The sequence below is a fragment of the Epinephelus fuscoguttatus genome, linkage group LG17, assembly GCF_011397635.1.
Source record: "Epinephelus fuscoguttatus linkage group LG17, E.fuscoguttatus.final_Chr_v1".
Classification (NCBI taxonomy): Eukaryota; Metazoa; Chordata; class Actinopteri; order Perciformes; family Serranidae; genus Epinephelus; species Epinephelus fuscoguttatus.
In genome coordinates this window covers 28,212,197-28,237,121 of record NC_064768.1, presented here as the reverse complement: position 1 = coordinate 28,237,121, position 24,925 = coordinate 28,212,197, and the positions used below count along the sequence as shown (strand labels likewise).

The 24,925-nt window shown below is 40.8% G+C and overlaps 1 protein-coding gene across 2 annotated transcripts; it reads left to right on the top strand.

The window, feature by feature from the left end:
- Positions 1–317: 317 nt before the first annotated feature.
- ago2 (argonaute RISC catalytic component 2) lies at positions 318–23,515 on the top strand. Of its 2 annotated transcripts, none has more exons than XM_049602219.1 (20): positions 318–536; positions 2,265–2,312; positions 3,871–4,051; positions 4,142–4,262; positions 4,369–4,550; positions 4,888–5,024; positions 5,111–5,245; positions 6,104–6,191; positions 6,611–6,758; positions 6,862–6,981; positions 7,937–8,059; positions 8,222–8,355; positions 9,079–9,263; positions 9,986–10,145; positions 10,291–10,381; positions 11,576–11,770; positions 11,957–12,091; positions 12,326–12,427; positions 12,614–12,813; positions 13,684–23,515. In XM_049602219.1, exons 1-20 carry the CDS (start codon positions 518–520, stop codon positions 13,790–13,792), a joined length of 2,613 nt encoding a protein of 870 aa, XP_049458176.1. In that variant the 5' UTR covers positions 318–517; the 3' UTR covers positions 13,793–23,515. The 2 variants fall into 2 exon arrangements, with proteins under 2 accessions (XP_049458176.1, XP_049458175.1); XM_049602218.1 differs by having other exon boundaries at positions 3,856–4,051.
- Positions 23,516–24,925: the final 1,410 nt, after the last annotated feature.

The following is a 24,925-nucleotide window of genomic DNA, read 5'->3' as shown; positions in this document are numbered from 1 at the left end:
TCTAAACTGTAAATCGTTTACAGAGGGAACAGCACATATTGTACCTGTTAAAACGTTTTTCTTTTTACGGAAGTGTCAACTTTTAATAGATGTTACGGATTAAATATTTTTAACAACTCAAACCATTGCGCTGGTGGGACAAACACATATTTTGTGTGATAAAAAAAAAAAATACAACAAAAAAAGTATGAAAATAAACATTTCGGCTGCTTTACCGGAAGTGGCCAACGACGGAAGTAGTTGGGAGTGAAGCCTCTTGCCCTGCATGGGTCTTTTCTGTGCTATCTTTTCTCTCGGCTCCCGTTTTGTGTGTTGGGGGGATGGGGCCGTGCCGAGGATGAGAGACTCCAAATATTTACCACTTGGCTAACTAAATATCTTTATTTCCGAACTGGGCTTCCTCCCTCGCTCTTGTACATAGAAATACTTTTCGACCACGCATGAGTTTAGGTGGAATTTGGCCCAGATAAAGTGGAGTATCTGTACGTCCACGACACACGCTTAAAAAGTCGACAAAATGTATTCCTCTGCTGGAGGTAAGTGGTGCAGCTAACATTAGCATCGGCTAAGTGATGCAGCTAGGAAAGAAAATAACACACTGTGCCGCTACATTTCTGTCGCTGAAACTCAGGCTCGACTCCTGTTTCACTGAGCTAGTTAGTATGAAACTCAACAAAGCCTTTGATCAAGAACATGTCGTCCCGGTCTTAAGTGGAGGCATTAGTAGTAGAGCCAAGCTTAGCTAGCGTGCAACAACAAGAAGCTGCTGTTAGCCAAGTTAGCTTCAACGGTACCTCGTTTCACGAACTTGTTGTTAGTTAGCCTCGCGATGTAATTTCACAAAGTGGGGTCGATTGTCGTGTATTTTCTTGACAAATCCTACAAGTATAAACAGCTATTATCGATCGGAGTGTCTCGTAGTTGAACACCAAATACAGAGTTAAAACAATATTTAGCGGCCGACCATGCTATCTAATCTCATCACCAATCTTAGCTATGGTCAGCTAACAGTCTCCAACTTAGATCTGGTGATCTGAGTTATGTTGCATCGCTTTTGCCCACGATATACATGTCTTAAATCGCTCGATGTAGCCCGGGTTTAATGACAGTGAACGGGTAAAGGGTAGACGAGGAGCAGGCATGCATTTGGACTGAGGTTATGTCCAGAAAGTGTAGCAGTGAACTCATTTGGCAAGTAAACTAATTATGGTTCATATTTACAATTCATATACGTTTAATCCTGAGTTACAAACTGTACAAACAAAAGCAACACTGTGCTGCAGTACTTTAAAATGTAGTGATTGTTTTATGGTTTGTTCACAGTGTTGCAGAAGGCACCCCTGCCCTTTTTGTGCTACTAAAATAGATAGATAGATGTAATTTATTGATCCAAATCCTTTTGTTGAAGCAGGAAGTTATTAAAGCGTTGCACAGGAGCTGTAAAACACAGTGATACACATATCACAGGAGTAGAGAGAACATATGTGTCAGTATAGAAATAAAGCACAGCATAATCTGTAAGAATTAGACATGTATTTATAGACTATCTACAGAATATACTATAGCAAACATATATCCGTAAGATGACGTACTACCTGTTTATAGACATAAAACAAGTGTGCAAACATGTTGAATTTTTAGTTTTAAGAATGCAATGAGGTTGAGTGGAAGATGGCGATGTGCAAATTTGCTGTGTGCAAGGCTACTGAAATGCAAACCAGTATAGTTGGGACAGAAACTATAATGCTGATGCTATACCATGGTGAGGTGTTGTACAGTTATTGGCAGAGTTCCTGTATCTGAACCTGTCTATAGTCAAAGAGCTCCGCCGTCTGTCCGGTAGGCGGTGGAGGGGGTGGTCAGTGTACGCACCAATATGACCAGTCGAACTGGTGTGTAGCATTAGGCGATTTCCAGGAGAAAGGGTGGCTCCAGTAGAGTTAGATTGCCAGCTTGCACGATTCCCTCTGTGTGCATGTTGATAAGAGTTTTGAGAAAGTCGCCCTTGATTGTGGACGACGGTGTTGTGGAAGTGATAAGAGAGCGGGACATGCTGAGATGAAGCAGGGTGTTAGCAATGAGACAGTCTGTACTTTGCCTCTTCTTGCTACTTTCTACTGTCAAAAAAGTTCATTTTAATCTGCTAAGTTGTAAACCTTTCTAACTCAAATGTAGGTTTTCACCGCTGTATATACTCAAGTGAAGTGCATATCACATCAAGGGGATTGTTGTGCACTTATAACATTAGTTTCTGTCCTCTGTAGCCACCGAGATGCAAGAGGGACCCCGTTCCTCTGGGTCAATAAGCTCTGGTAAGTTTCTCCCATATTCGGGCTTTCAAGCCTTAAACTGGTCCCAGCATTGGTGCAGTGCAAGTGGCAACATCATGCTTTGTGTGTACTCATCTGAAACACGATTTAACCCTCTTACTAAATTATAAAATTGTCCAGGAAATGGGACAAATGTCATTTGACGCTGTAGGTGAGAGTCTAAAGATGACAATGTCAGTCTAGATAGTCAGTTTCCTTTGAATGCACCTCACTTTGTGCTCTGAATGAGAACGCACTTTCACACGCTAAAGGTTATTCAATAATAGCCACCATATATTACCCAGTTTAATGGGTGTTATTTTGTTTGAATGAACAGAGCTGAAGCACAAAGATAAGGCACTGAGGGGACTGCAGAGTGAGCCCTGGCAGTCTCACTGTAATATCTGAAGTTGCACATGTAGAGCGTCTTGGCTCAGCCTGTCCTCTGGTGATGACAGCTGAAGTGTATCTCTTCCAGGATAATACACAGTATAGACGACAACACCTTTAAAAATCTGCACAGACTGGTTCTGATTTGGAGATGGGACAGTCCAAACACTCACACCTAAATGCCTGCCAACTCACAAGCTCAATAGTCACTGGGAGATACTCATTCGGAATATATATTCAAAAAATCAAGTGTGTCCGCCTTCAGCAAACCACAACAATCAGTGAACTATGCGGTGGTAATAGATGATAACTTGACTCATAGGCTCTTAATATTTCTGAAACTTTAGAACCATTAATGAAGCAAGGTGCTGCAGATGTAAAAGGAGACTGATTCTGTAACAGCACGTTCACATCTCACCTCAGTGTCAGAAATTATTTTCAGCAGATAAATTACAACTTTGACAACTGTCATTTTCCTTTTATTAAATGGGAAAGAAAGATCAAGACTGCCCAGCAAGTGGTGTGTTTTTCCAACAAGATGAAGGAAGGGTTCATGTTAAGGTGTCACGAGAAAAGAGCTCTCGAGAAATGAAAATTCCTGGCAGATATGTGGGTTTGACCCAATTGCCTGCTGAGTTATTCAGTCCACTGTGGACAGCCTTCACCAAGAAGATGCCCTTTAAGTCTCACGATTACAAATTTGCTATAGAAGGCCAAAAATGTACACCTCAGATCTAGTAGTAACCACTGTCAGTCAAATCTGTGATTACGATTGCCATTTTTTGAAAACATTATAGGCTATGGTATCCCACAGTAGTGTGTCAGTTTGGGTTTGTCTCATCATCACAAATTTGATGACCTACCACATGTATTATTAGTTCACACGGCTGAACAGGTTGTGCAGAACTGGTTGAGGCATGTCTTAAATAGTTTTTGTGAAAGGTAACTATTAAAAAGAAGAAATTTGCATCTTTAGTTGACCTGTGTGAATAAGGACATTGCTCACTCTAATGTTTTCTGACGCTGATGAGGTTTTCTGAACTTTTTTATATCTGTGCGATCTAAAAATACTAATTGGGCTTTTAAGAGCGTGGGAAATTTCTGATGTCTGCATAATAGGATTTTAATTGTGCAATTTGCCTCTTTCCGTCTTTTGACCCCGATGTTTCAGACCCGCCATCTTCCCCCGTGCCAGAATATGTGTTCAAGCCACCATCACGGCCAGACTTTGGCACCATGGGCAGGACAATCAAGCTCCAGGCCAACTTCTTCGAGATGGAAATCCCCAAACTGGAGGTCTACCATTATGACATCGACATCAAGCCTGAGAAATGCCCCAGGAGGGTCAACCGGTATGTATACGTGTATATGTCATCCGCAGCCCCTGGCATGTGCTAGATCAGTTGTTGGAGTGTAATTCATTTGTTTCATTTTGTTCTCAGTGAAATCGTGGAGCACATGGTCCAGCACTTTAAAACGCAAATATTCGGTGATCGAAAGCCAGTGTATGACGGGAGGAAGAATCTCTACACTGCCATGCCTTTGCCCATAGGCAGAGACAAAGTATGTACATTTCAGCACAACCTGCAACAATATACTGTTAGAGGAATTGAATAAACACTTACAGCATGGCCTTATTCTCTTTTTTCCTTGCCCGTCCACCACACAGGTGGAGCTGGAGGTAACGATTCCTGGCGAAGGCAAAGACCGCAGCTTCAAAGTATCCATCAAGTGGGTGTCCTGCGTTAGCCTGCAAGCGCTGCACGAGGCACTATCAGGGCGGCTACCCAGCGTCCCCTTTGAGACCGTCCAAGCCTTGGATGTGGTCATGAGACATTTGCCCTCTATGAGGTGGGTTGCTTTTATTACTGAACATTGATTCATTGATGGATGATTGATTGTCCTTACAGGTTATGGTTATAAATACATGGCCAGCCGTATGCCTGTTGTCCAGTGACTATGGCAGATGTTTTAGGACTAATTACAATTGGATATACTTTTTATGATTGAGAGTGGCAGGGAGTTGGTTACGTTTGTTTCAGTGTGGTGAGACAATCAAATTGTAGAGACTTAAGACTTGAAACTTCTATTTGACCATCTCTTTTTCCCTCTTAACCAGCTTGTTGAGTAGCTTCCATTTCCCAGAACATGTCAATGAAATTTCACAACCAGCTGTCCTCTGTTATAGGTATACCCCGGTGGGCCGCTCTTTCTTCACTCCCTCAGAGGGATGTTCAAACCCCCTTGGTGGTGGCAGAGAGGTGTGGTTTGGCTTCCACCAGTCTGTCAGACCTTCCCTTTGGAAAATGATGCTCAACATCGACGGTAACTTTCACGCTGATTGTACAAGAGTCACATGAAGTGGAGTCGTTGATGTGAATCTCACCTCTGTGTGCTTGTTTTGTTTGCAGTCTCTGCCACTGCGTTCTACAAAGCCCAGCCTGTAATTGAGTTCATGTGCGAGGTCTTGGATTTCAAAAGCATCGAAGAACAACAGAAGCCCTTAACAGACTCTCAGCGAGTGAAATTTACAAAGGAAATCAAAGGTAAGTAAAGCTTAGGAGCTCACTTAGTAGTGGTTATTGAAGTCTTTGTCAATTAGGCGGTGTGTCCACTTAGCAGTCGTCTTTGGCAGGAAAGCTATGGCAGGGCGCCGGGGAGTGCTTCATTCTAACGCTTGATTAAAAAGGCACTTCGGTGCTTTTTTATGGGGTGCTGCACATTGGTTTTGTGTCTGTGGCTAAAATATCTTTACATCAACATTAGCTTGGTCGCCAAGGTAACACTACATCAACCAAAGGTTGACTACACAGCCCATACATTTATAAAAGCACAATACTCACCAGCAACATACGGTGTGGCCAGTCTGCCCCCACAGCTGGGCTTTTCTGTCCCGGTTGTGATCATTTCTGACAGAGTTCGAGCTAGACAGTGAAGGAGCGACAGTGACAGACACCAGCCCCTTTCTTTAATGTTAAGAGATTTTCATCTAGGAGTACTTGGAGCGGTCGCACAAAAACTGGGTGCTGGGTGCAGCAGCTGCACTCCAGGCAGCAGTCTCCTCATTGGAAACAAATGAAAAAAGACATTGACTCTCAGGGAAAAAAAACGAGATGTTGAAGTTTTTATTTTGGGTTATTTATCAGTGAAATGCATTTACAATAAGGGTGGGAAATGATGAGACTTAATTCAGTTTATAATGTTTTTTATGATTTGAATGTTATACCTGATTCAGTTGTCAGTTTAGAGTCACGCAAGATAAGAAACTTTTTATTCTAAACCTCGATATCTGTACTTGAACAGTTTAAATATTTGTCACTTATTAGTTATGACCTATAGCATCTGTCTGTGTTTGTGGGTTGTGTCTCAATTCTATTGTCCTTCATTGTGATTACTCCGTCCAGGCCTGAAGGTGGAGATCACTCACTGTGGGCAGATGAAGAGAAAGTACAGAGTGTGCAACGTGACCAGGAGACCAGCCAGCCACCAAACGTAAGAAAGCTCTTCTGTCTACTTTTCATTCGTGGTAATTGTACTGTTGCTGAAGTACATAATCTGTAGTCAAGCACTGTGTAACATAATGTACACTGGGATAGGAAAGCATCCCTCCACTGCCATAGAGACACTATGTATTAAACTTACAAAACATGACATGTTGGTCCAGATGCAAGTCATGTGGATGCTTGATAATGCTTAAAATTGGGATAGACTGGTGTAAACTTCTGCCACGTTTTATTTTTCCCCACCTACTGAGTTAAATGTACATTTGAACCAGGTTTTTATATGAAACCCATTGAACAGCTCAGAAGATTATTCTGGTTTAGTCAGTGTCCAGTGTCGGACTGTGTGGTTAAAAAATGCCCTGTGTATGTAAGGATCAGCTGTATCTTTCTGGTATGTGCTTCCCTCAGGTTCCCCCTGCAGCAGGAGAATGGCCAAACTATTGAATGCACAGTAGCACAGTACTTCAAAGACAAGTACAAGCTCATCCTGAGATACCCCCACCTCCCGTGTCTACAGGTGGGACAGGAGCAGAAGCACACCTACCTACCTCTAGAGGTAAGCATCACTGACTTCATGAGCTTATTTGCTTTTTGAAAAATTACAGATTCACTTTTGATTTTCCTCTGAACTTGTTCGTTTTCACGTGTGTTCTCTGTAGGTGTGTAACATAGTGGCAGGACAGCGCTGCATCAAAAAGCTGACAGACAATCAGACCTCCACTATGATTCGTGCCACAGCCCGATCAGCACCAGACCGTCAGGACGAGATTAGTAAATTGGTAAGTTGTAAAATTAATGTTTACTGAATGCTCAGTTGTGTGTCTGTTGAATGCACGATGATTCAATAATAAGTCAGGACTCAGGAGGCAAGAAAATTGAAATTGGTAGCAGCCATGGCTCTAGACTGCAAACTAAAATGGTTGCATATGTGCCCATTTTTTGTGAGCTTGCGAGTTAAAATTTCACATTGCTGCATTTGTGCAAGTGCATGACGCAGAGTGAAGTGACAGCTGACTCATATAAATGAGTCAAACACAGGTTAAATGTGCATCGGCATGTCTGCCCATTACTTGTGATGTGTAACCAATCAGATAGCGCTGTGGGCGGGACATAGAGCACGGCTACAGAGAGGTGGCTGCATCAGAGCCAAAGTAGCATATTTATACATTTATTTATTTCTAAGGCTATGGGATATTTAATAAAACGATATCAGTAATAATGACTGCATGGCCTGTCTTGACTTTTTTTGCTCAAAAATATGTTTTAGTTGACTGTTTGGTGAGATAAGAAAAAGTGTCTGCCTGTGTTGCCAAGTTTTTCAGTTTGATGCCAAGCACAGGCTCAGTGTTGTTTGCTGATTGGCTGCTGGAGTGCTCATGACAGTGGTCATAAATTGGCTGGTACCCTGGCAACCTACCATAGTTTTCGGTCATAACAGTGACATAGATACAGTACCTACTGCATGTAGACTCACACCAGCACTGCCTCAGCAACACACTGAAAATGCTGCTCAGAAGGTTGGGCTAATTTGAAATAAGGATGGGTGTTAATTGTTGATTTTTGTGAGAAATAAACATGTATATGTAAAAAATAAACAACAATTGTTGCATTTTCCTTTTTTTATCATGACTATATTTTAAGAAGATTCTTAACTGAGATCTTAACTGTTAAATTTGCTGGAATTCAGATGACAATCACATGTATTTCAACTGCCGTGCTTTGTTTGTTTATCAGATGAGAAGTGCCAACTTCAACACTGACCCTTACGTTCGTGAATTTGGAGTGATGGTGAGGGATGAGATGACAGAAGTGAATGGCCGTGTCCTACAAGCACCTTCCATTCTGTACGGAGGCAGGGTATGTTGATCACCAGCTTGGATGTGTTGATTGTGGCCTGTGCTCTTCGTGCATGTAGCTGCGACTCAATTAATTCATTGTTATTATTAAGTTTTATGGGAATACTTTAATCTTGTGTACAGTGACAAGCACTAATAAGGCTGCTGTCATTACATCTTGCAGAACAAAGCAATAGCCACACCAATCCAGGGAGTATGGGACATGAGGAACAAGCAGTTCCACACCGGCATTGAAATCAAAGTGTGGGCCATCGCCTGCTTTGCACCACAGAGACAGTGCACTGAACTTCTGCTCAAGTAAGTGACGTACATAAAGTGCACGTATTGCATTTCATTGTACATGTGTCTTGTGTCAGTTCTGGTGGCAGGCAGCTCATGATGGACGGGCATAAAGTAGGGCCTGGAACACATCCTATGGAAGTGCACAAACACAAGGATACATTGAGCCACGAGCTGGAGTTTCAAATGCTGCAGTCGGGAGCGCAGAAACAGCACAAAGCTGTCTTATTTGATTTGTGCCTCAGTTGGGTCTTTCACAACTGTCATGACAGCACAGCTCACAGAGTCTTTCACTGTATTGCCCCCATGAGGACCGAGGTATTTTAGCTCCACAGGGGCGTCAGAGTGCATGCTGATTACGTACAGCTGTGCCATTCACTTGCAATGCTTCTGCAAGGTTTTGTCATTTCCATTTGTGACTTTTATAGAGTTTGTCTCAAGCTTTATGCCAGTGTTGACGTGTTTGATAGAATGGATAGCATGTGAAGACTTAAAGGCCCCACTGTATCTGGGTTTGTTCTTTTCAGATATGTTGCAGTTCAGAGTAAATCTAATATCCTTATTTAACGTATACGGTCTTGTTTGGTTAAAATAAAAGTTTAAAGGGACAATTCACCCCAAAAGTTTTAAAAATGTCACCTCTGGACTTGGACTTTTTCTTGCTTGCCATTCTTTTCTCTTGCAACCTGAATCACTAAACCTCACCGAGCTGTGAATAAAGAAGTTCCTCTTCTGTCTCAGAGCATTCACAGATCAGCTGAGGAAGATCTCTCGGGATGCAGGGATGCCCATCCAGGGTCAGCCTTGCTTCTGTAAGTACGCCCAGGGAGCAGACAGCGTGGAGCCTATGTTCAGGCACCTGAAGTACACCTACCAGGGCCTCCAGCTGGTGGTCGTCATCCTACCGGGAAAGACGCCCGTCTACGGTAAGGGATCCACTCATATAGTCTGTTGCTGTTAAAGTCAGTGCTGCATGATTTATATTCCTGCAGCAGACATAAGAGGCTGTTTTAAGCCCGAGCAATCAGTTTGTGTCAAGTGAAATCCTGACTGACCGTACTCAACATCTTGTAAACTGCAAACTTAACATCTTGCTCATTCCACTGGTTAAAGTTTTCCATCACCTACAGTTGCTAAAGATGATGATTTTGCTCGAGTTGATCAACATTCATCCCAAATATTTATGTATCTTTCTCTGCATTAAGTCAGTTTGTCCTTTTACAGCCAAATAACATTTGATTTTAGTAATAACACCATGACAACATGCAATTAAAGTCTGACAGTTTTAGTTGTTAAAGCAGAAGTGTCACACTAACTGACATCACAGACTCTAGCTGTTTAAACGAAAGGTTTTTTGCAGTGGCGAGGCATTGCTTAAAGCACTTTCCCAAATGTGTGAGGATTTGTGTGATTAGAAAGAGTTAAACTTGAAGCTCGGGCAGTTGGTCTGATGTCTCCGAACATGCCTGCTGAGCAAGTTTCACTGCTTCTGTTTCTACTTTAGGAAATAACCACATTCTCTCTGATTCTTCCTACCCGCTCTACTATTCGCTTCCAAATTCATTCTGTCATTTTAACACCCTTTCCCATCCTATTCGTACATGTTTAATCTGTTGATATCTCCTCATTGTTCTGATGTGTGTTGCAGCTGAGGTGAAACGTGTTGGGGACACAGTACTTGGCATGGCCACGCAGTGTGTGCAGGTGAAGAATGTTCAAAAGACAACACCTCAGACCCTCTCCAACCTCTGTCTCAAGATCAATGTCAAGCTGGGCGGTGTCAATAATATCCTCCTCCCACAGGGCAGGTCAGTGAAGATACCAGTAATAAAATTCTGAAATTAATCATGTGTTTATCTTTAAATGAGACACCCATCAACTTTTATCCTAAATTGGAAAATCTAATATTTTGTGCTGAATTTCAAGCGTCTACACTCTGTGTTCTTGTTCCAGACCGTTGGTCTTCCAGCAGCCAGTGATCTTCCTTGGTGCAGATGTGACTCATCCGCCTGCAGGAGATGGAAAGAAACCTTCCATTGCTGCTGTAAGTAACACCACATCACACAACACAACATGGCCATCTGCCCTTCACAAGATAGTTAAAAGGGGTGTGATGTAAGTGCTAACATCACAGAGAATCAACAACCATCTCTGCAGCTCTTAAAGGGATAGTTTGAATTTTTCAAAGTGGGCTTGTGTGAGATACTTATCCATAGTCACATGTGTGAAGTGCTCCAGGGGTGGTGTATTTCTGTTAGCCACAGAAAATAAGCTCTGTGATAAAAATTATACTTACATGTTTTGCTCGGAAAGATAATCTTCACAAATGAACGCGACTTTTTCTGATTTTTGGAGCCTAACTGCAGTCGCCAGAGGTAAAAAGCTGATGTTAGGCTTTGAACAAACTACATGACAGTTGCATGACTCGGCGTCGCCACCACAACAAGGCTGTGAAGCTGTGTTTGCCGTGATGACATTCTGTAGTCTCATTTAGCCGCTTGTTTGCAACCGCCTTTTTAAAGACACATAAAAGCTTCAACGTTTACAAGTTGGGTATTTATTGACAAATTTTATGTCTTGGAACAAAACATGAAAGTCTCTGAAGTTTGTGTTAACCGCAGACTTTCGGCACCAAACCAAAAACCCTATTGAAAAAATCCATTGACTTCAAGACAAGGGAACCAGGAGTGCTAAAATGCTAACTCATTTCTTGGTTTTAGAACATTCCTGGGACGCTCTATTGCCTACAGTAGGTGGTGGGTGGCATGCCCCCAGTTGAGGAAGCAGGCAGGAGTACCACCACAGAAGCTAAGCAGTGTACTGCTATCGCGGGGGCAGCAGCAAAATGTAAAAAACAATCTAATTTAGCCACCTTTAAAAATGCCCACCTTATCACTTTACCTTGCTGCAGACACCCATTGCTGATGGGGAACCGAAGTCGTTAAATTGCTGTCATTAATGCTCCTGAAAAACAGTAATTATACCTCTCAATACATGGGAGTTGCTTATCTACTGCTTCAATTCAGAGTCCTGCATAGGTTTGATTTTCAAAACCCACTCCCAAACCGGAACATGTGATACATCACTTGATCTGCCACGTAAGACCAATTAGTTCTTCAACCCAGAACAAAACGCTTAATTCAGTAAGGCATGTGAAGAGTTTTTCTATTTTTCGTCCACACTTTGATGTTAAACATTTTACTATTTCTTTTGATACTAAGCTGTATATCATTCTCAGGTCGTTGGCAGTATGGATGCCCACCCCAGCAGATACTGTGCCACAGTGCGGGTGCAGCAGCACCGCCAGGACATCATCCAGGACCTGGCCACCATGGTTAGGGAGCTGCTCATCCAGTTCTACAAGTCCACCCGCTTCAAGCCTACCAGAATCATCTACTACCGTGATGGCATCTCTGAGGGCCAGTTCAACCAGGTGATACACATACCAGAAATGATGCAGAATAAACAATGGAAAACCAGAAAGGATAGACTTATTTTGAGGCACTTAATCAGAGCTCAGTGTTAATGTTTCCTGTGTTTATGCCTATGTAGTTGATGTGTTTTTCTCATCATCTATACAACTTTTTCCTGTTCAAATTTAATGTCTTTTGAGGTACAGGTCCTTCAGCATGAGCTGCTGGCGATCCGTGAGGCCTGCATAAAACTAGAGAAGGACTACCAGCCTGGTATCACCTTTGTGGTCGTGCAGAAGAGACATCACACAAGACTCTTCTGTATGGACAGAAATGAGAGGGTCAGTATTGTGTATTGTATCGGTAGGGGAGGGATTTTTGTCAGTTTTGTAACCAACTTTAAAAAATAATGAAAGTTTGAGATCAAAGTGATGCACCTTTTTGAAGTAAACCAACAGTAGGAAAAGATGTTCGGCATGCACGGATAGCACCAAGCCAGCTCAAGGTTGATATCCTAACATGTATGGGTACCATCCTAACTCACTATTGCATTGTTGTGTGGATTTTTTTTTCAGGTTGGGAAGAGTGGCAACATTCCTGCAGGGACCACAGTGGACACCAAAATCACTCACCCGTCAGAATTTGACTTCTACCTTTGCAGTCACGCTGGCATTCAGGTAAGAACTGAATCGAAAAAAAATAGGGGGGCAAATTTAATTGATTTTCTTAGTTTTCGACTATGCATGAAAAACAAATGGATCATCAGCTAAATTAGTCAACAACATAAGTCTTTTCATGGTGCGGGCAGTGTTTCACCTGGTGTTCACAAAGTAACGGTTGTCATCCATGATCACTCCTTGAAGGGTACCAGCCGGCCGTCTCATTACCACGTGCTCTGGGACGACAACCACTTCTCTTCAGATGAACTGCAGGTCCTCACCTACCAGCTATGCCACACCTATGTGCGCTGCACCCGGTCAGTTTCCATCCCAGCACCAGCTTACTACGCCCATTTGGTGGCTTTCCGGGCCCGCTATCACTTGGTGGACAAAGAGCACGACAGGTAAGCTGTGTCTACTACCCTTTGGAGCAGTCTTGTGTACATTTATTCTGCTAAACTAAAACCATGGACTGTATAAAAGAAGTAGACATAGCCTCTGGGTTTGAAAAGTGAGGCCAATGCTGAAGTGCTTTAAACCTGTATTCTTTCTAATTGCCAGCAGGGGGCGACTCCACTGGTTGCAAAACGAAGTCAGATTGTATAGTCGGAGAAAATGACCCCAATTCTCCCTTGATTTATTACCTCAGTAAACATTTTCATAATGAGTGTATGTTCTCAAGACACTAGTTTTGAGTTTTCTTCAGTACAGCATGATGTTCATTTTGTACATTATGATCCTTCTTAGAGTAAAATAGACGACAAAGCAGGTATGTTTTAGGACATGCTACCTGTTTTCGTCTTTGAACTTCGACCCTTTCACAGTGTGTTTTTACTTTATAAAAGTTGATTGATATATTTTGTTTGCCTAAAAATGTCTTGTTCAGTGTTTGGTTGTATTACAGACACTCTAAAGAGTCATTTTTGGCTAGCCAAAAGTAGCATCCCAATTTAATTTCACAATTAATGTGAATTCCGGATGCATCTTGAAGCGACTTTGCACAAAGTAGCCAGGAGTCAGGTGCAGTTAGGTTGCTGGTATAGGTTGGTAAATGATGTCCTCAGGTTCTCAGTGGGATTCACTGTTCGCTCCTCCCCAGCTCCACCGTCTCGTCTGTTTAAGTTCACGTCTGGCTCCAACGAACCAAGATGGAGACAGCAGAAATGCCTGGCTACAGCCATTTCTTTTATTCAGTGTATGATCGAACCTAATTGAAATGTTGAAGAAAACCCTAACTGTTTTTACCCTTCTGTAATTTTATTTTGCTGTTTCAGTGCTGAGGGCAGTCATACATCAGGCCAGAGTAATGGGCGTGACCAACAGGCCTTGGCCAAGGCCGTTCAGATCCACCAGGACACCTTGCGCACCATGTACTTTGCCTGAGAGCACACAACCCCAGGTTGGCGTGGGTGAGACCCCACTGATGGAACACACTACCCCTCGCTGTCTCACTGTCAGCTGTAGATAGCGTCAAAGTGGTTTCACGTAGTGATCTCCCTACCCAACAGACCTGTCAGTTACCCATGTGTCTACAATTGTACTTCAGCCCTTGACCTACCCAAATCAAGCCAGCTAGTGGACTGTAAGATGCAAAAGAACCCCTTTCTCGGGCGTCTACGCTGGAAGAGGTTTTATTTAGATGTTGTGCATTAGTGTGTGTTTGTATTTGTCGTAGGGGCATATGTTGCAAAGTATGAAAGGAAAAGGAAAAGTTTGTACACTGATAGAAGAAATCAACCATTTCTAAACTAGTGGGCAGGATCATTTTACATCGGGGTGATTTATAATTTAGAGGAAGATGTTTACCCTCCTTCTCCTGTTTCTATTGTTTGTTAGGGTCTTGGTGCTCGAAAGGAGAAGTATCAAGTTCATCAAAGATGAGGGGGCTGTTAACTGTTTATATGCCTAAAGATTTGCTCCTCTGACAAACTATTTATCAGCCAATCAAAGCAAAGTGCACTGACCAGAATGGGTACTTCAATCAGGACAAAAGTACTTAATATATTGAGGGTTGTGTATGATTTTTCACATAGGGCACTATGTGATGAAAAGTGCCATTTGAGACCACCTTTCTGTTGTCATTTCTGTGTTAAAAAAAAAAAAAAAAAAAACCAACTATGAATTATTAGGCCCACATCTGCTGGGTTTTCAGTATTTGTCCTTGATTGACACTGATGACCATTTTATGCCAAATCTGGTGACAATTTACAAAAGGATTCTTTTCATCAGATTTGTTGTCAACCATTGAACCAACACTTATTCTAGGTGAGGGCTTTTAGTGTCCACATAGAGATTGAAAGAACAGCGGTCGTATCCCTCTCTGACTCTCGTTAGTCCGAACAGAAATAGTTTAACCCCATTCTCATGCAGAGACATATAGCGTATTGGGACCGGTTCCCAACGAGGACACCTTTCTAATGTAGTCTGAGCCGTGTTGATGAAAGACACATGATTTAGAAATCAACATAGAGGGGAACTTGATGAAATCTTTTTTTTTTTCCCCCTTCTGTTTTTGTAGTAATTTAATTTCAATCAGTTTTGTTATGAATATGCATGTAGCTGACTCATGTTTTAGACATTTAGGCATTTGTGATAATTGTTTATTTCTTCCTTTATACGCATTAACCCTACTTCTATGTTTTAATGTATATAGCAGTAGGATAGTGTTTTCTGCAGCGTCTTTGTCAGAGCGGGATGTTTGTGTGGCGTCTCGATATCTAGGCATTCGGTACAGTGGAGTGAAAGCTGCAACATTTTTATCTGATTGAAATTCCCTTAAAAAAAAAAAAAGTGTTTGCTCCATGAATTGGGAGCAGCCGTCGCACAAACGCTTGGGTTTTATGCAAATGACTTTTTGTGAGTCTTTATACTATATAGTAACGTTGGTAATAAGGTATATTTTGAATAAGCTTTCAGTGGAGGCTGATGAAAATATTAGTTTTTTTAATGACTGGCCCACATGTAGTCTAAATTAACACTGTCTATTTGTATACAGATTTTAAATGCAAATATTATCTTGCCTTCTAAGACTGTTACAGTCTTACTAATAATTCTAGACATTTCCTAACATCCCATCTAAGTTTTACTACTAAGTTAAGCTGGCGAATGTTCTCATAATCTTGATTGGAGGCGAGTAGTCTATATTTTCTAACTATGCATCATTTTTAACCAAGAGATTTAGCAGTGGGGTATCTCACCTGAATTTGGGTCATTTATAGAGATAGATAATCAGGGCTTTTTTTGTTGTCGTTGTTTTTTAGCATGTTGCATTTAGTAGCGTTTCTTAGTGCTTATCAGCATCTTCATGCCTTTCTAAGGGGGATGAAGTATTTATGTGGTCATTTGTAAAATTGTAGATTTTATAGCCTGAAAATTTGGTGTATCCTTTGTAAACACACAATCTTTCTTAGCCAAACAAGATTACAAACTTTTACATGATTAATATTCAAAAGACATGGAAGCACAAAAGGACATCTTGATTCTAGGTGCTAGAAGTTTTCACTGTAAACCACCTTAAATCCTCACTGGACTGGTCAACGAGGCTTTTTAACTTGTATGCATAAGGAAAAAAAAGAAGAAGATGCTTCATCGTTTTGAGGATCTTTTCTCTCCCTTTGACGACCTCTCTGTGTTACCCTTTTTACTCATTACCTGTAAAGCAACTAGAAATCCGACTGACTGTGTTTGTGGGGCATTCTGAAAATCACGTACTTGATATTTACTGTTATGATGTCAATATTGTTCTTATCGGTGCTGGTCTCACAACATGTAAATTTGGATGCACTTTTGATAGCAGAACGTTGGTATGACTTCTATAGACGCGCGTTCCTCAATCGAAGCGGGAGGCTCGGCCATATTGCGTGACACTGGTGTAATTGTATGGAAATGGCCGTGTGTTCTACCTCTTGTTACCTGTTTAAGTGTTATGGTAACATCACACTGCGGGCCATTTCTGTATAATTACCCCTGCTATCTATCTAATTGGCATTGTTTGAGTCTTGCATTGACAGTAGAGGTTTTAAACGCTTGGTGTGCATGATGGTGAACGCGCTTTCTCAGTTTATGTAGTTGAGATGTTTTATTTCATATTTTACTCAAACTGATAAGAGAGAATGTGTTTTTCTTTTTCTTTTTGGGGTTTTGAGCGTTGAGCTGTACGACCAAATTCTTGAAGTGTGTTTGTATTCGCACACAGCTTTCCCTTCTTTCTTTCCTTTTTTATTCTATGCACCAGTGAAACGACAGACTTTCAATTTTCCACCTGAGCAGTATAACAACAAATGCAAAGCCCACATCAGCTATGATCATAGCCAGTCCTTGAGTCGGAGAAATTGCAAATGTGCCCTTGTGGTACTGTTAGTAAGACTGTTAAAAGTTGCTTGCAAACCAAAAACAGGAAAGAACAACCTCTTCAGCCTGAAAAAGCACGTATTGAAATCCATGTGTTGCACTGGATGTAAGTATGTGATTCAGAGAGGCCTCTGATCCGTTAAATTTCATCACAGAACAATAATTTGTAGTCAAATGCCCTTATGTACAAGCATGATCTTCCTTTGTGTTTTATGGAGACTGATGTCAGGTGGAGCCCGCTTTTTTGGAAATGAAAGTGAGGAAAATGAATGGGTGTCCTCAGTGAGAATGTGCTGAAATTCATAGCATCTACTTGTCTATTTGGGAAATGGCTTTGTGTTTGTTGTTACTGCTCCTTTCCTGTTAAACATTACCTTATACCAGCACCTTAAAATAGCAGATCAGAACGGCATTGCTTTTCCTGGAGATAAAAACTCAAACATTTGACAATGTTGTTTTTGCACTAAACAAGAATGGACTTTTGTAGCTGTCGGAGCATTTAGAGTATTTATCAGGTGGAAGACTAGCAGCCTCTTATTTAATTTAGAAAGGAGCAGTCGGCATTGGTGGCTTTTCAAAAAAAATACAAGGGGCACGGTCAACAGGCTTGAGAGCCTCAGTATGTGCACTTGCCATTCAGAAAACCACGCCTGCTGATCAAAGAGGGATTCTACCTAGCCAACCACCATTCAGCGTGTCGTCTTTGAGAAATATCCCAATGCCTTTTAAATGTTAAATAAGAGTGAAACTCGTAGTGGCGTAGGTGTGTTGCCTTTGTACAGTGACGTGAGAGAAAGGTGCTTTATGCAAAACAAACTGACAGGTGTTGAAACAGCTGATTAGCTATGGACAGTCAGATTTCTGGAGAGGCTTGGATGCCAAAGTGCTGTGTGAGGATGGAGTGCGCTGGAAGGTTTGACACGGTCACAGTGCATAGAAAAATAATGTTTAAAGCAAGGCCTCATTGAGCCTGCTTATACCTGGTGTTAACGTGTATTTCAGTGATCCGAACACAAGTGGACAAGTGAGATCGGATTTCATCACTGCCTACATCACTTGCACTTTAAGTTCAAAGGGCCCTGCAGACAGTTATTACATCCAAACTCTTGCTGGCGCGCTTTCTAGCATGCTCGCTAGCCACATTAGCAGTTGTGTTGGTACACGTTCAGATGCCAGTGTCAGCAGAATTCAACACGTCTCCATCCATAGGGCAAAATGATGGGTGGTCACACAATACTTGTGCAACTTGTTGTAAAATGGGCAAGTTATAGAGCATTAGCACGCTGTCGCCAAAACAACAACCACGTCCTGCATTTATCATGTATATCTAGGATACATTAGCATTTATGCCACAAGAGATAGGTGGTCTAGGCTTTGGCGATTTCCATTTTCTCATACCTTCCTGAAATTTCCCTGGGGAATATGGTACATGACGGTATTAGTGTACGGAAATACCCCTGTAACATTATCTTCACCACTGACAGTCAGCTCAGCTGCCTGTTGCACCAGACTGACCTCTGGTGGTGCATGATGTGGACTACATACAATACATCCTCATTACAGCCTTTCCAGTGAGGTCAATAGAAAGATGACCGATGTAGTCTGAATTTCTAGATAGCCTACTGTACCATCGTACTGCCTAAGCTTAGTTTGAGTTTGTGTAATCAGATCACAATGAGTCTTTCCATCTTTAGCGCTGTCCTCTTATGATTGGATCACCTGAGACACACGTTAATACCAGGTATAAAACACTCAGACTATACATATCAAGATTCAGAAGAGGTGGTTTCTTTTTACATAAATCTGCTTGATCATACTGAGCTAAATCAAGAATGTGCATGAATCAAACAAGTGAATACACCAGCCTGGATGAATGTGGCGCTAGTGTGCTTAGTTTGGCATTTAGTACCCCTGCAGTGGTAACCTTAATGACATCACTTCACCTCAGTTCGGCCATTTTTTTTTTTTTTTTTAAGCATTTTTTCGTGTGTCCAAAACTCGGACAAAGCAGGTTGTAGAAATGGCTGGTTTGTAAACTACATGGCATATCATAAGCTAATTTAATTGATCTGTTATATACCATTTTTTTTGTTTTGTAAGCATGTTTAAATGTAAGGTTTAAAGAGGCTGAGATAAAATTCCTCGACATATAACGATCAGCCTGTTTACTTTTCAATGGTCTAAGCCCGACTTCCAGAGAAGCAACAGCCTATACATCAGTTTATTCCAAACCATGACCCTCTGTATAGCAACGTCTCTCCTCTCTGCCTCTCATCCGTCTCTTGTAGAGAAACTATTGCTGACATAAAGAAACCTCTTGTAGAGTAGAACCTATTTTCCTAACTCCAAATAATAACAATGAATGTACTTAGAGCCTGCGTGGTTTGTAATACTGTATAGGCCATCCATCCAGTACATTTATACTCATGTTTGCTTCTTGTGTACAGCCTTTTCGTTTTTCTTTTTGGTGTTTTTTTTTTCCCTCTTATTTATAGGCTTTAATAATTGCAGAAAGTATTATTTTTTCTTTAATAGATCATTGGTTTAGATATCACCCGCATCACAGCTGATATCAATCTTTTCACTGATTAACAGACAAGTCTACAGTGGAGATGTCTTTCTCTAGATGTTTGCTACTGTAGTTTAGGAGACAAAACGTTTCACACTGTTGCAAAGAGTCTTTTCTGTTTCTGGCGTCATGCTCGTGTGAGGTGCTGTAACATAAGAGCTGTATGTGTGTTGGTTTGTGTGTGTATATATATGATGGTTGCTTTGGTGTGTGATCTTGTTTGCTGTTTGATTTTTTTTTTTTTTTTTTTTTTTATGGCTTCTACTTCAGCCCTCAGTCTGATATATTCCTGTCCTGTAAATTCCTAAAATCCTCCCCGTGTTCAGCTTACTAACTCATTAGCGCAGTGCCACTTGGAAGCAAAGAAGCTGAGGTTTTTGTTGGAGTGTTGCTTGTGTTCAGTGCTTTTGGTGATTGTATTACTACACGGCTGTTTTTCCAGATTTTGTAAAGTACAGTTTATGATTTATATGGCACTCCGTTAGCTTCAGCGAGCATAATTTTCCTCTTCCTGTACGTAGACAAACCTTTCTAAAGCATCACTTTGACAGTCAGTCTTTATCATGCCAATGTCCACCCAGTTACCTGCAGCCATGTGACACTGGTGTGATGTCCACAAGGTCTTTGCAGTTAAAGTTTGCCTATATTATTGTTCTTAGCTACAAGTCTGAATTATTGAGCACAAATTCAAATGGGGTACCTGCGAGAGCCATTATACCTGATGTCCACTGGATGCAGCTACATTGCATTTTGCTAGTCATGTCTGGTTGTAGTCTTGGTTTCAATGTACCCTGGAGTCCTTCAGCTTCCACATTTTCATTGTTGTTTAAACGACATTCTTACCCATGCTAGCTCAGCTGTACCAATAACATGTGGTCAGTTGAAACAAAAATCCTTGGCAGTCCTCCCAATAGTTGAGACATTCCCGGTCCCAGGAGAATGATCACTATTGACTTATGCCCTTACTTTTCCTCAAGCGTGGCTGCAGGTTTTTGTTCTGACCAAGCAGGAGCACACCTGATAACAACAAATCAACTGTGTTATAACAGGTCAGTTGATTGAATGAGTCGAGTCAGATGTGCTCCTGCTTGGCAGGAACAAACACCTGCAGCCACAGATCTGCTCTGGCAAATATCTCTGCTCTGGCAAATATCTCAACATTTGCTCAATGGAACGGGACAGAATCTTGTAAACACATGAACTGTTCCCAGACAATAAATCCTGATCATTTAGGGAGCCCTTAACTTTTCATCTGGTGCCACTATCGGGTCAAATTTGTCCAACACACAGCCTCAGCTGCACTTTGTACTAAGCGCAAAATAGCAAATGTTAGCATGTTAACACGCTACACTTGGATGATGACATTGGTGAACATTATGTCTGGTAAACACGAGCATATTAGCTTTGTCATATTGAGTCTATTAGCATGCTAACATTAGCATTTAGCTACAGTAAGTACAACTATGCTTGAGGCGTCTTCCGTGTTTATCAAATGTATTGAAATCATGTTTGCAGCTCATTCAGAGACACAAGCTTGATCCAAAAGTGGAAACCGACAACTTTTCCCGTCGTGGTGTTGTGTGCTGGCAGACAAAATTACATTGTAGGAGTAAGACTTATAGGGAACCAGTCTAAACGCTGATGGTGGCATTATTTTATAGCCATTATATTATGCAATCAGCATTTACTTAATAATGATACTTAAAAGCAAAGAAATGGGACCGATAATCTCTGGCAGCTGTGACTGAGCCAGAATGCGTTGTAACCGCGTCCAGTGGACACTCAGGATTCAGCTCGGGGCTGTAGTAAATCTGACCTCGACTGAATAGAGCTGTCAGCGAGCTTCACCAAACCAATACCATCCAGCTGTTCTACATGTATCCAGTCATGCAAGACTCACGTGGGTATTTTTGTATCTTGAAAGCATTTTCTAGTCTTCAGAATGACTTGGCTTTTTATTTACCAACTTGGAAAAGAAACTACCTCAGAGCAGTGTCAGGTGCTAGCTAATATTAGCCCTCATTTTTAATAATGGTAACAAAATCAAAAAATCCTTGTGACCAAACCAATACAAGCCAATATCGTGTGAGAGCACTGTTCTTTCCTTTAACCTTAATAAATGGAAAACCAAGTAATCATGTATGACTGGTTGGTTGCTTTAGTTGGTTACATTTTAGGGGACCAAATTTTTGTAATTGGGAGTCTCATTGTTTCATGCAAGTCCTTCATTTTTCAAAAAGATGGCGACAAAAACTACCCAGCACAACCTAGGACTCAGTCATGTGGTGACGTAAACTGTAATCTTGAACATTTGTAGATGAATGTGCCATCATAAAGTAATTGCTATTCACTATCACAATGTGTTGATATTCCAGCAAAAATGTTGGCGATATTGAGGAATGTTTGCAGCGGCGGAAAAGGTTTGTTGGATAGATGTATGTACAGCAATAATGTGGGTGTGTGGGCTGTGGATCGTTGGTAATTAGTTTGACTTTACGCAGTTCAAATAAACGCTCAATAAACATTTTCGACTTTTAGTTAGCAGGACAATAGTTTGCAAATGGGTAGATTTGTTTGTCTCGACATTTGGAACCAGCTTTTTTTCTGTTTTTTGTTTTACCAGAATGTTTAAGGTTTCATACTGGATAGAGCCACTCCACGTGATCAAATGCCTACACCTCTCTGCCGTGTTAACCCAGTACTGCAATAAAATCAGGGTGGATGTCCCTGTCTCCTACTCAGTTCATTTCTCCTACGATTAGCCAGACTCGACGCCATTTTTGTCAAGGGTATAAAGGTGTAGTTTTTGCATGCGACAACTTACAAAGGGAATATACACATTTGAACATACTTTACAATGTAGCAGAACATTGTAAACTTCAACGAAAGGTACATACGAGGCTGCACAGCAGCCAACTACAGTTTGTTGTAATTTAGTCTAAACTGAAAACATCCAGCGTGTTTGTAGTCGTTTTATGTGTGCCTTTTGTCGGATCTCTCTCTTCTCCATCTGCCCCAAACATTGGGTTTGTGAGTCCTTTCAACATAAAGGGTTTGACGAAATCTGCTGCGCCACATAAAAAAAAAAAAACATAACCATTTTTAATTATCATGCAACCTTGCGTGTAGATGCTGCATAGAACGATCAGTATTTGTGTTTTGCACTTTCAAAGCAGTCTCAAAATGAAATCGCCCACATGAGGTTGGGCAGAAAGTTAAAAGAAATAACTGACGAGGTATTTTATGCTATCAATAGGAATTATAAGGAATAATATGACTTTGAAGAGCTTTTCTAAAAAGGTTGATATATCTATATATATTCATGAAGTACCTCATAAGCCTGATATATGCTGCATTGACTTTTTTTTCTGTAGTGTACTTCATATTGTCCAATAAAATTTTTAATTTTCCCCTTTGTTGGGAGGTTTGAATGTCACTCCAGGCTGTGCACACGCCACAACCGGTAAATCTGATAGAGTTCTGTTATAACAAGGGAGTACGTTACACCTTGTGGCCAAATGATAATGTGTCATTTATGCAATTTCTACGCAAATCTCATCAGAATATTTCTCACTTGTAGCCACATCGTATGTCTGTGCTGTGTTTTTTTTTTTTTTTTTTTTTTTGCTCATTCTCTGTGTCTGTGTAGCCAAAAAAATATTGGGTTTAGCTGGCGAAGAGTTGACGTGCACCACTCAACCTGTGAGGCTCTGTGGTGTAACACGACTGTTGACTCAGGTATTGTTGTGAAAGGGCTGTATCTGCTTACTGTGTCCCAAACCCTCCCCTTCCCTCCCCGGCTCCTGCACCTTTGTCTTAAAATAGCCTTAGATCTACACATGAGGTTCCTATTTGGCCTTAAAAGTTGAACAAATTATGCACTACAATTTCACAGACTTGACAGAGAGCTCGATTCCCATTCAAACACATTTCTTGAAGAGTTCGTCGCGTGCCGTGTTATCTACCTCCTATGAATGTAGGGGCTGTCCTGGAGTTGTAGTCGACTGCAAAACTTTTAGTTGTCTCGCTCATTTAAGGAAAACAGACAATCATCTGTAGTTTCTTGAAAAATAAATATATTCCCCTATTCATTCATACATAGATTCCAGGACACTCCATTTTCTTGTTTTTTTCCCTCATTGGCCGATTCATTGTGGGTTTTTTTGTTTTTTTTTTTTGTTTTTTTTCGTTGTAAGCCATGACGGAGAAGCAAAGTGACCAAAGTCTCTTGGCAAAGGCGGCCCTGCACAGCCGCGTGAATTCAAACCTCCCTTCATTTGTGTCATTTTGAGCTCAGTTTTTGAGTTGTTGTTTATTTCTCTTTCTCTTCTCCCTTATTTAAACCACGACATGCCAAAACTGAATTTGCTGTCATTCCTGTTCTGGTGAGGGTCTTTATGTTGCTGATTTTTAATTTGTTCACATCCACTGCTAAGCTCCTTGTTTCTTGTTGTTGTAAAGGTGTAAGCTTTGATTTCTATTTTACATTTCCTTTTTTTTTTTTTTGTTAACAAGTATGCTTACAGAACACAAGATATGCTGTAAACCCTGTTAGGACATAATGTGAATACGTATCACTTAATATAGTTCACTCTTTGGCTTGACTGTAAGTTGCATTAATTAATAAAAATGTTTAAAAAGTTTTCCTGCTGTGTCTTTTCTGTTTAATTTATTGTTTTCATGCTCTGATTTAATAGTTTCATGATTCATAACTGAAAGTGTTTGTACAATAGTCCTTTGCCACAGGAACAATATACAGTTCCTTGTTTTATCATTTGTAGTCAATAATTAATCGATTAGTTGTCCAAATTATCTGATTCCAGCTTCTGAAATGTGAATATTTTCTTGTTTCTTTACTCCTATATGACAGCAAACTGATTATCTTTGGGATGTGGAAAAAAAGCAAGGCATTTGAGGACATCATCTTGGGATTTTGGAAGTACTGATGGACTTTTTTCACAATTTTCTGACATTTTATGGACCGAACAACTGATCAATTAGTCGATTAATAGACAGATCCATCAACAACAAAAATAATGGTTAGTTGCAGCCCTATTATAGTCGAGAGATTAGATTTGCATCAGTCCAATACAAATGTAAATCATACTAAAAATTCAAATAACTGTCACCTTACAATATTATTGTAATTATTATAATTAAAAATGCATTTGAGGAGGGGCTTGACTGCGTTAATGAATAGGCAGTGGTTCTGAACTGACCACCTCAGTCTATCAGATAATGCATAACCTTCTTTCTAGCATCAGAAATAAATTTAGGCAAGATGTTATGTTTTTTAAATACAATCACACAATTGCGATTAAGCACAAAGCAATTAAACAGTTCACCAAGAACACACATTTTCTCACTAACCTCTAGAGGTCTTTAGTCATGCAAATAGTTTTGGCTTCATTTGCTCAGGTTTTTGGTGTTGCTTGTATTCTTTGATTTCTCTAGGCAGATTGTGAGAGTTTATACTGAGAAGAAAATTCATACAGTAATTTATTAAGGTTTAAAATGTATTTTCCTGAATCTCACGACCAGTTTGAGAACTAATTTGAAATGGATACTAATCAAACAACCTCACCTTAATGGCTCTT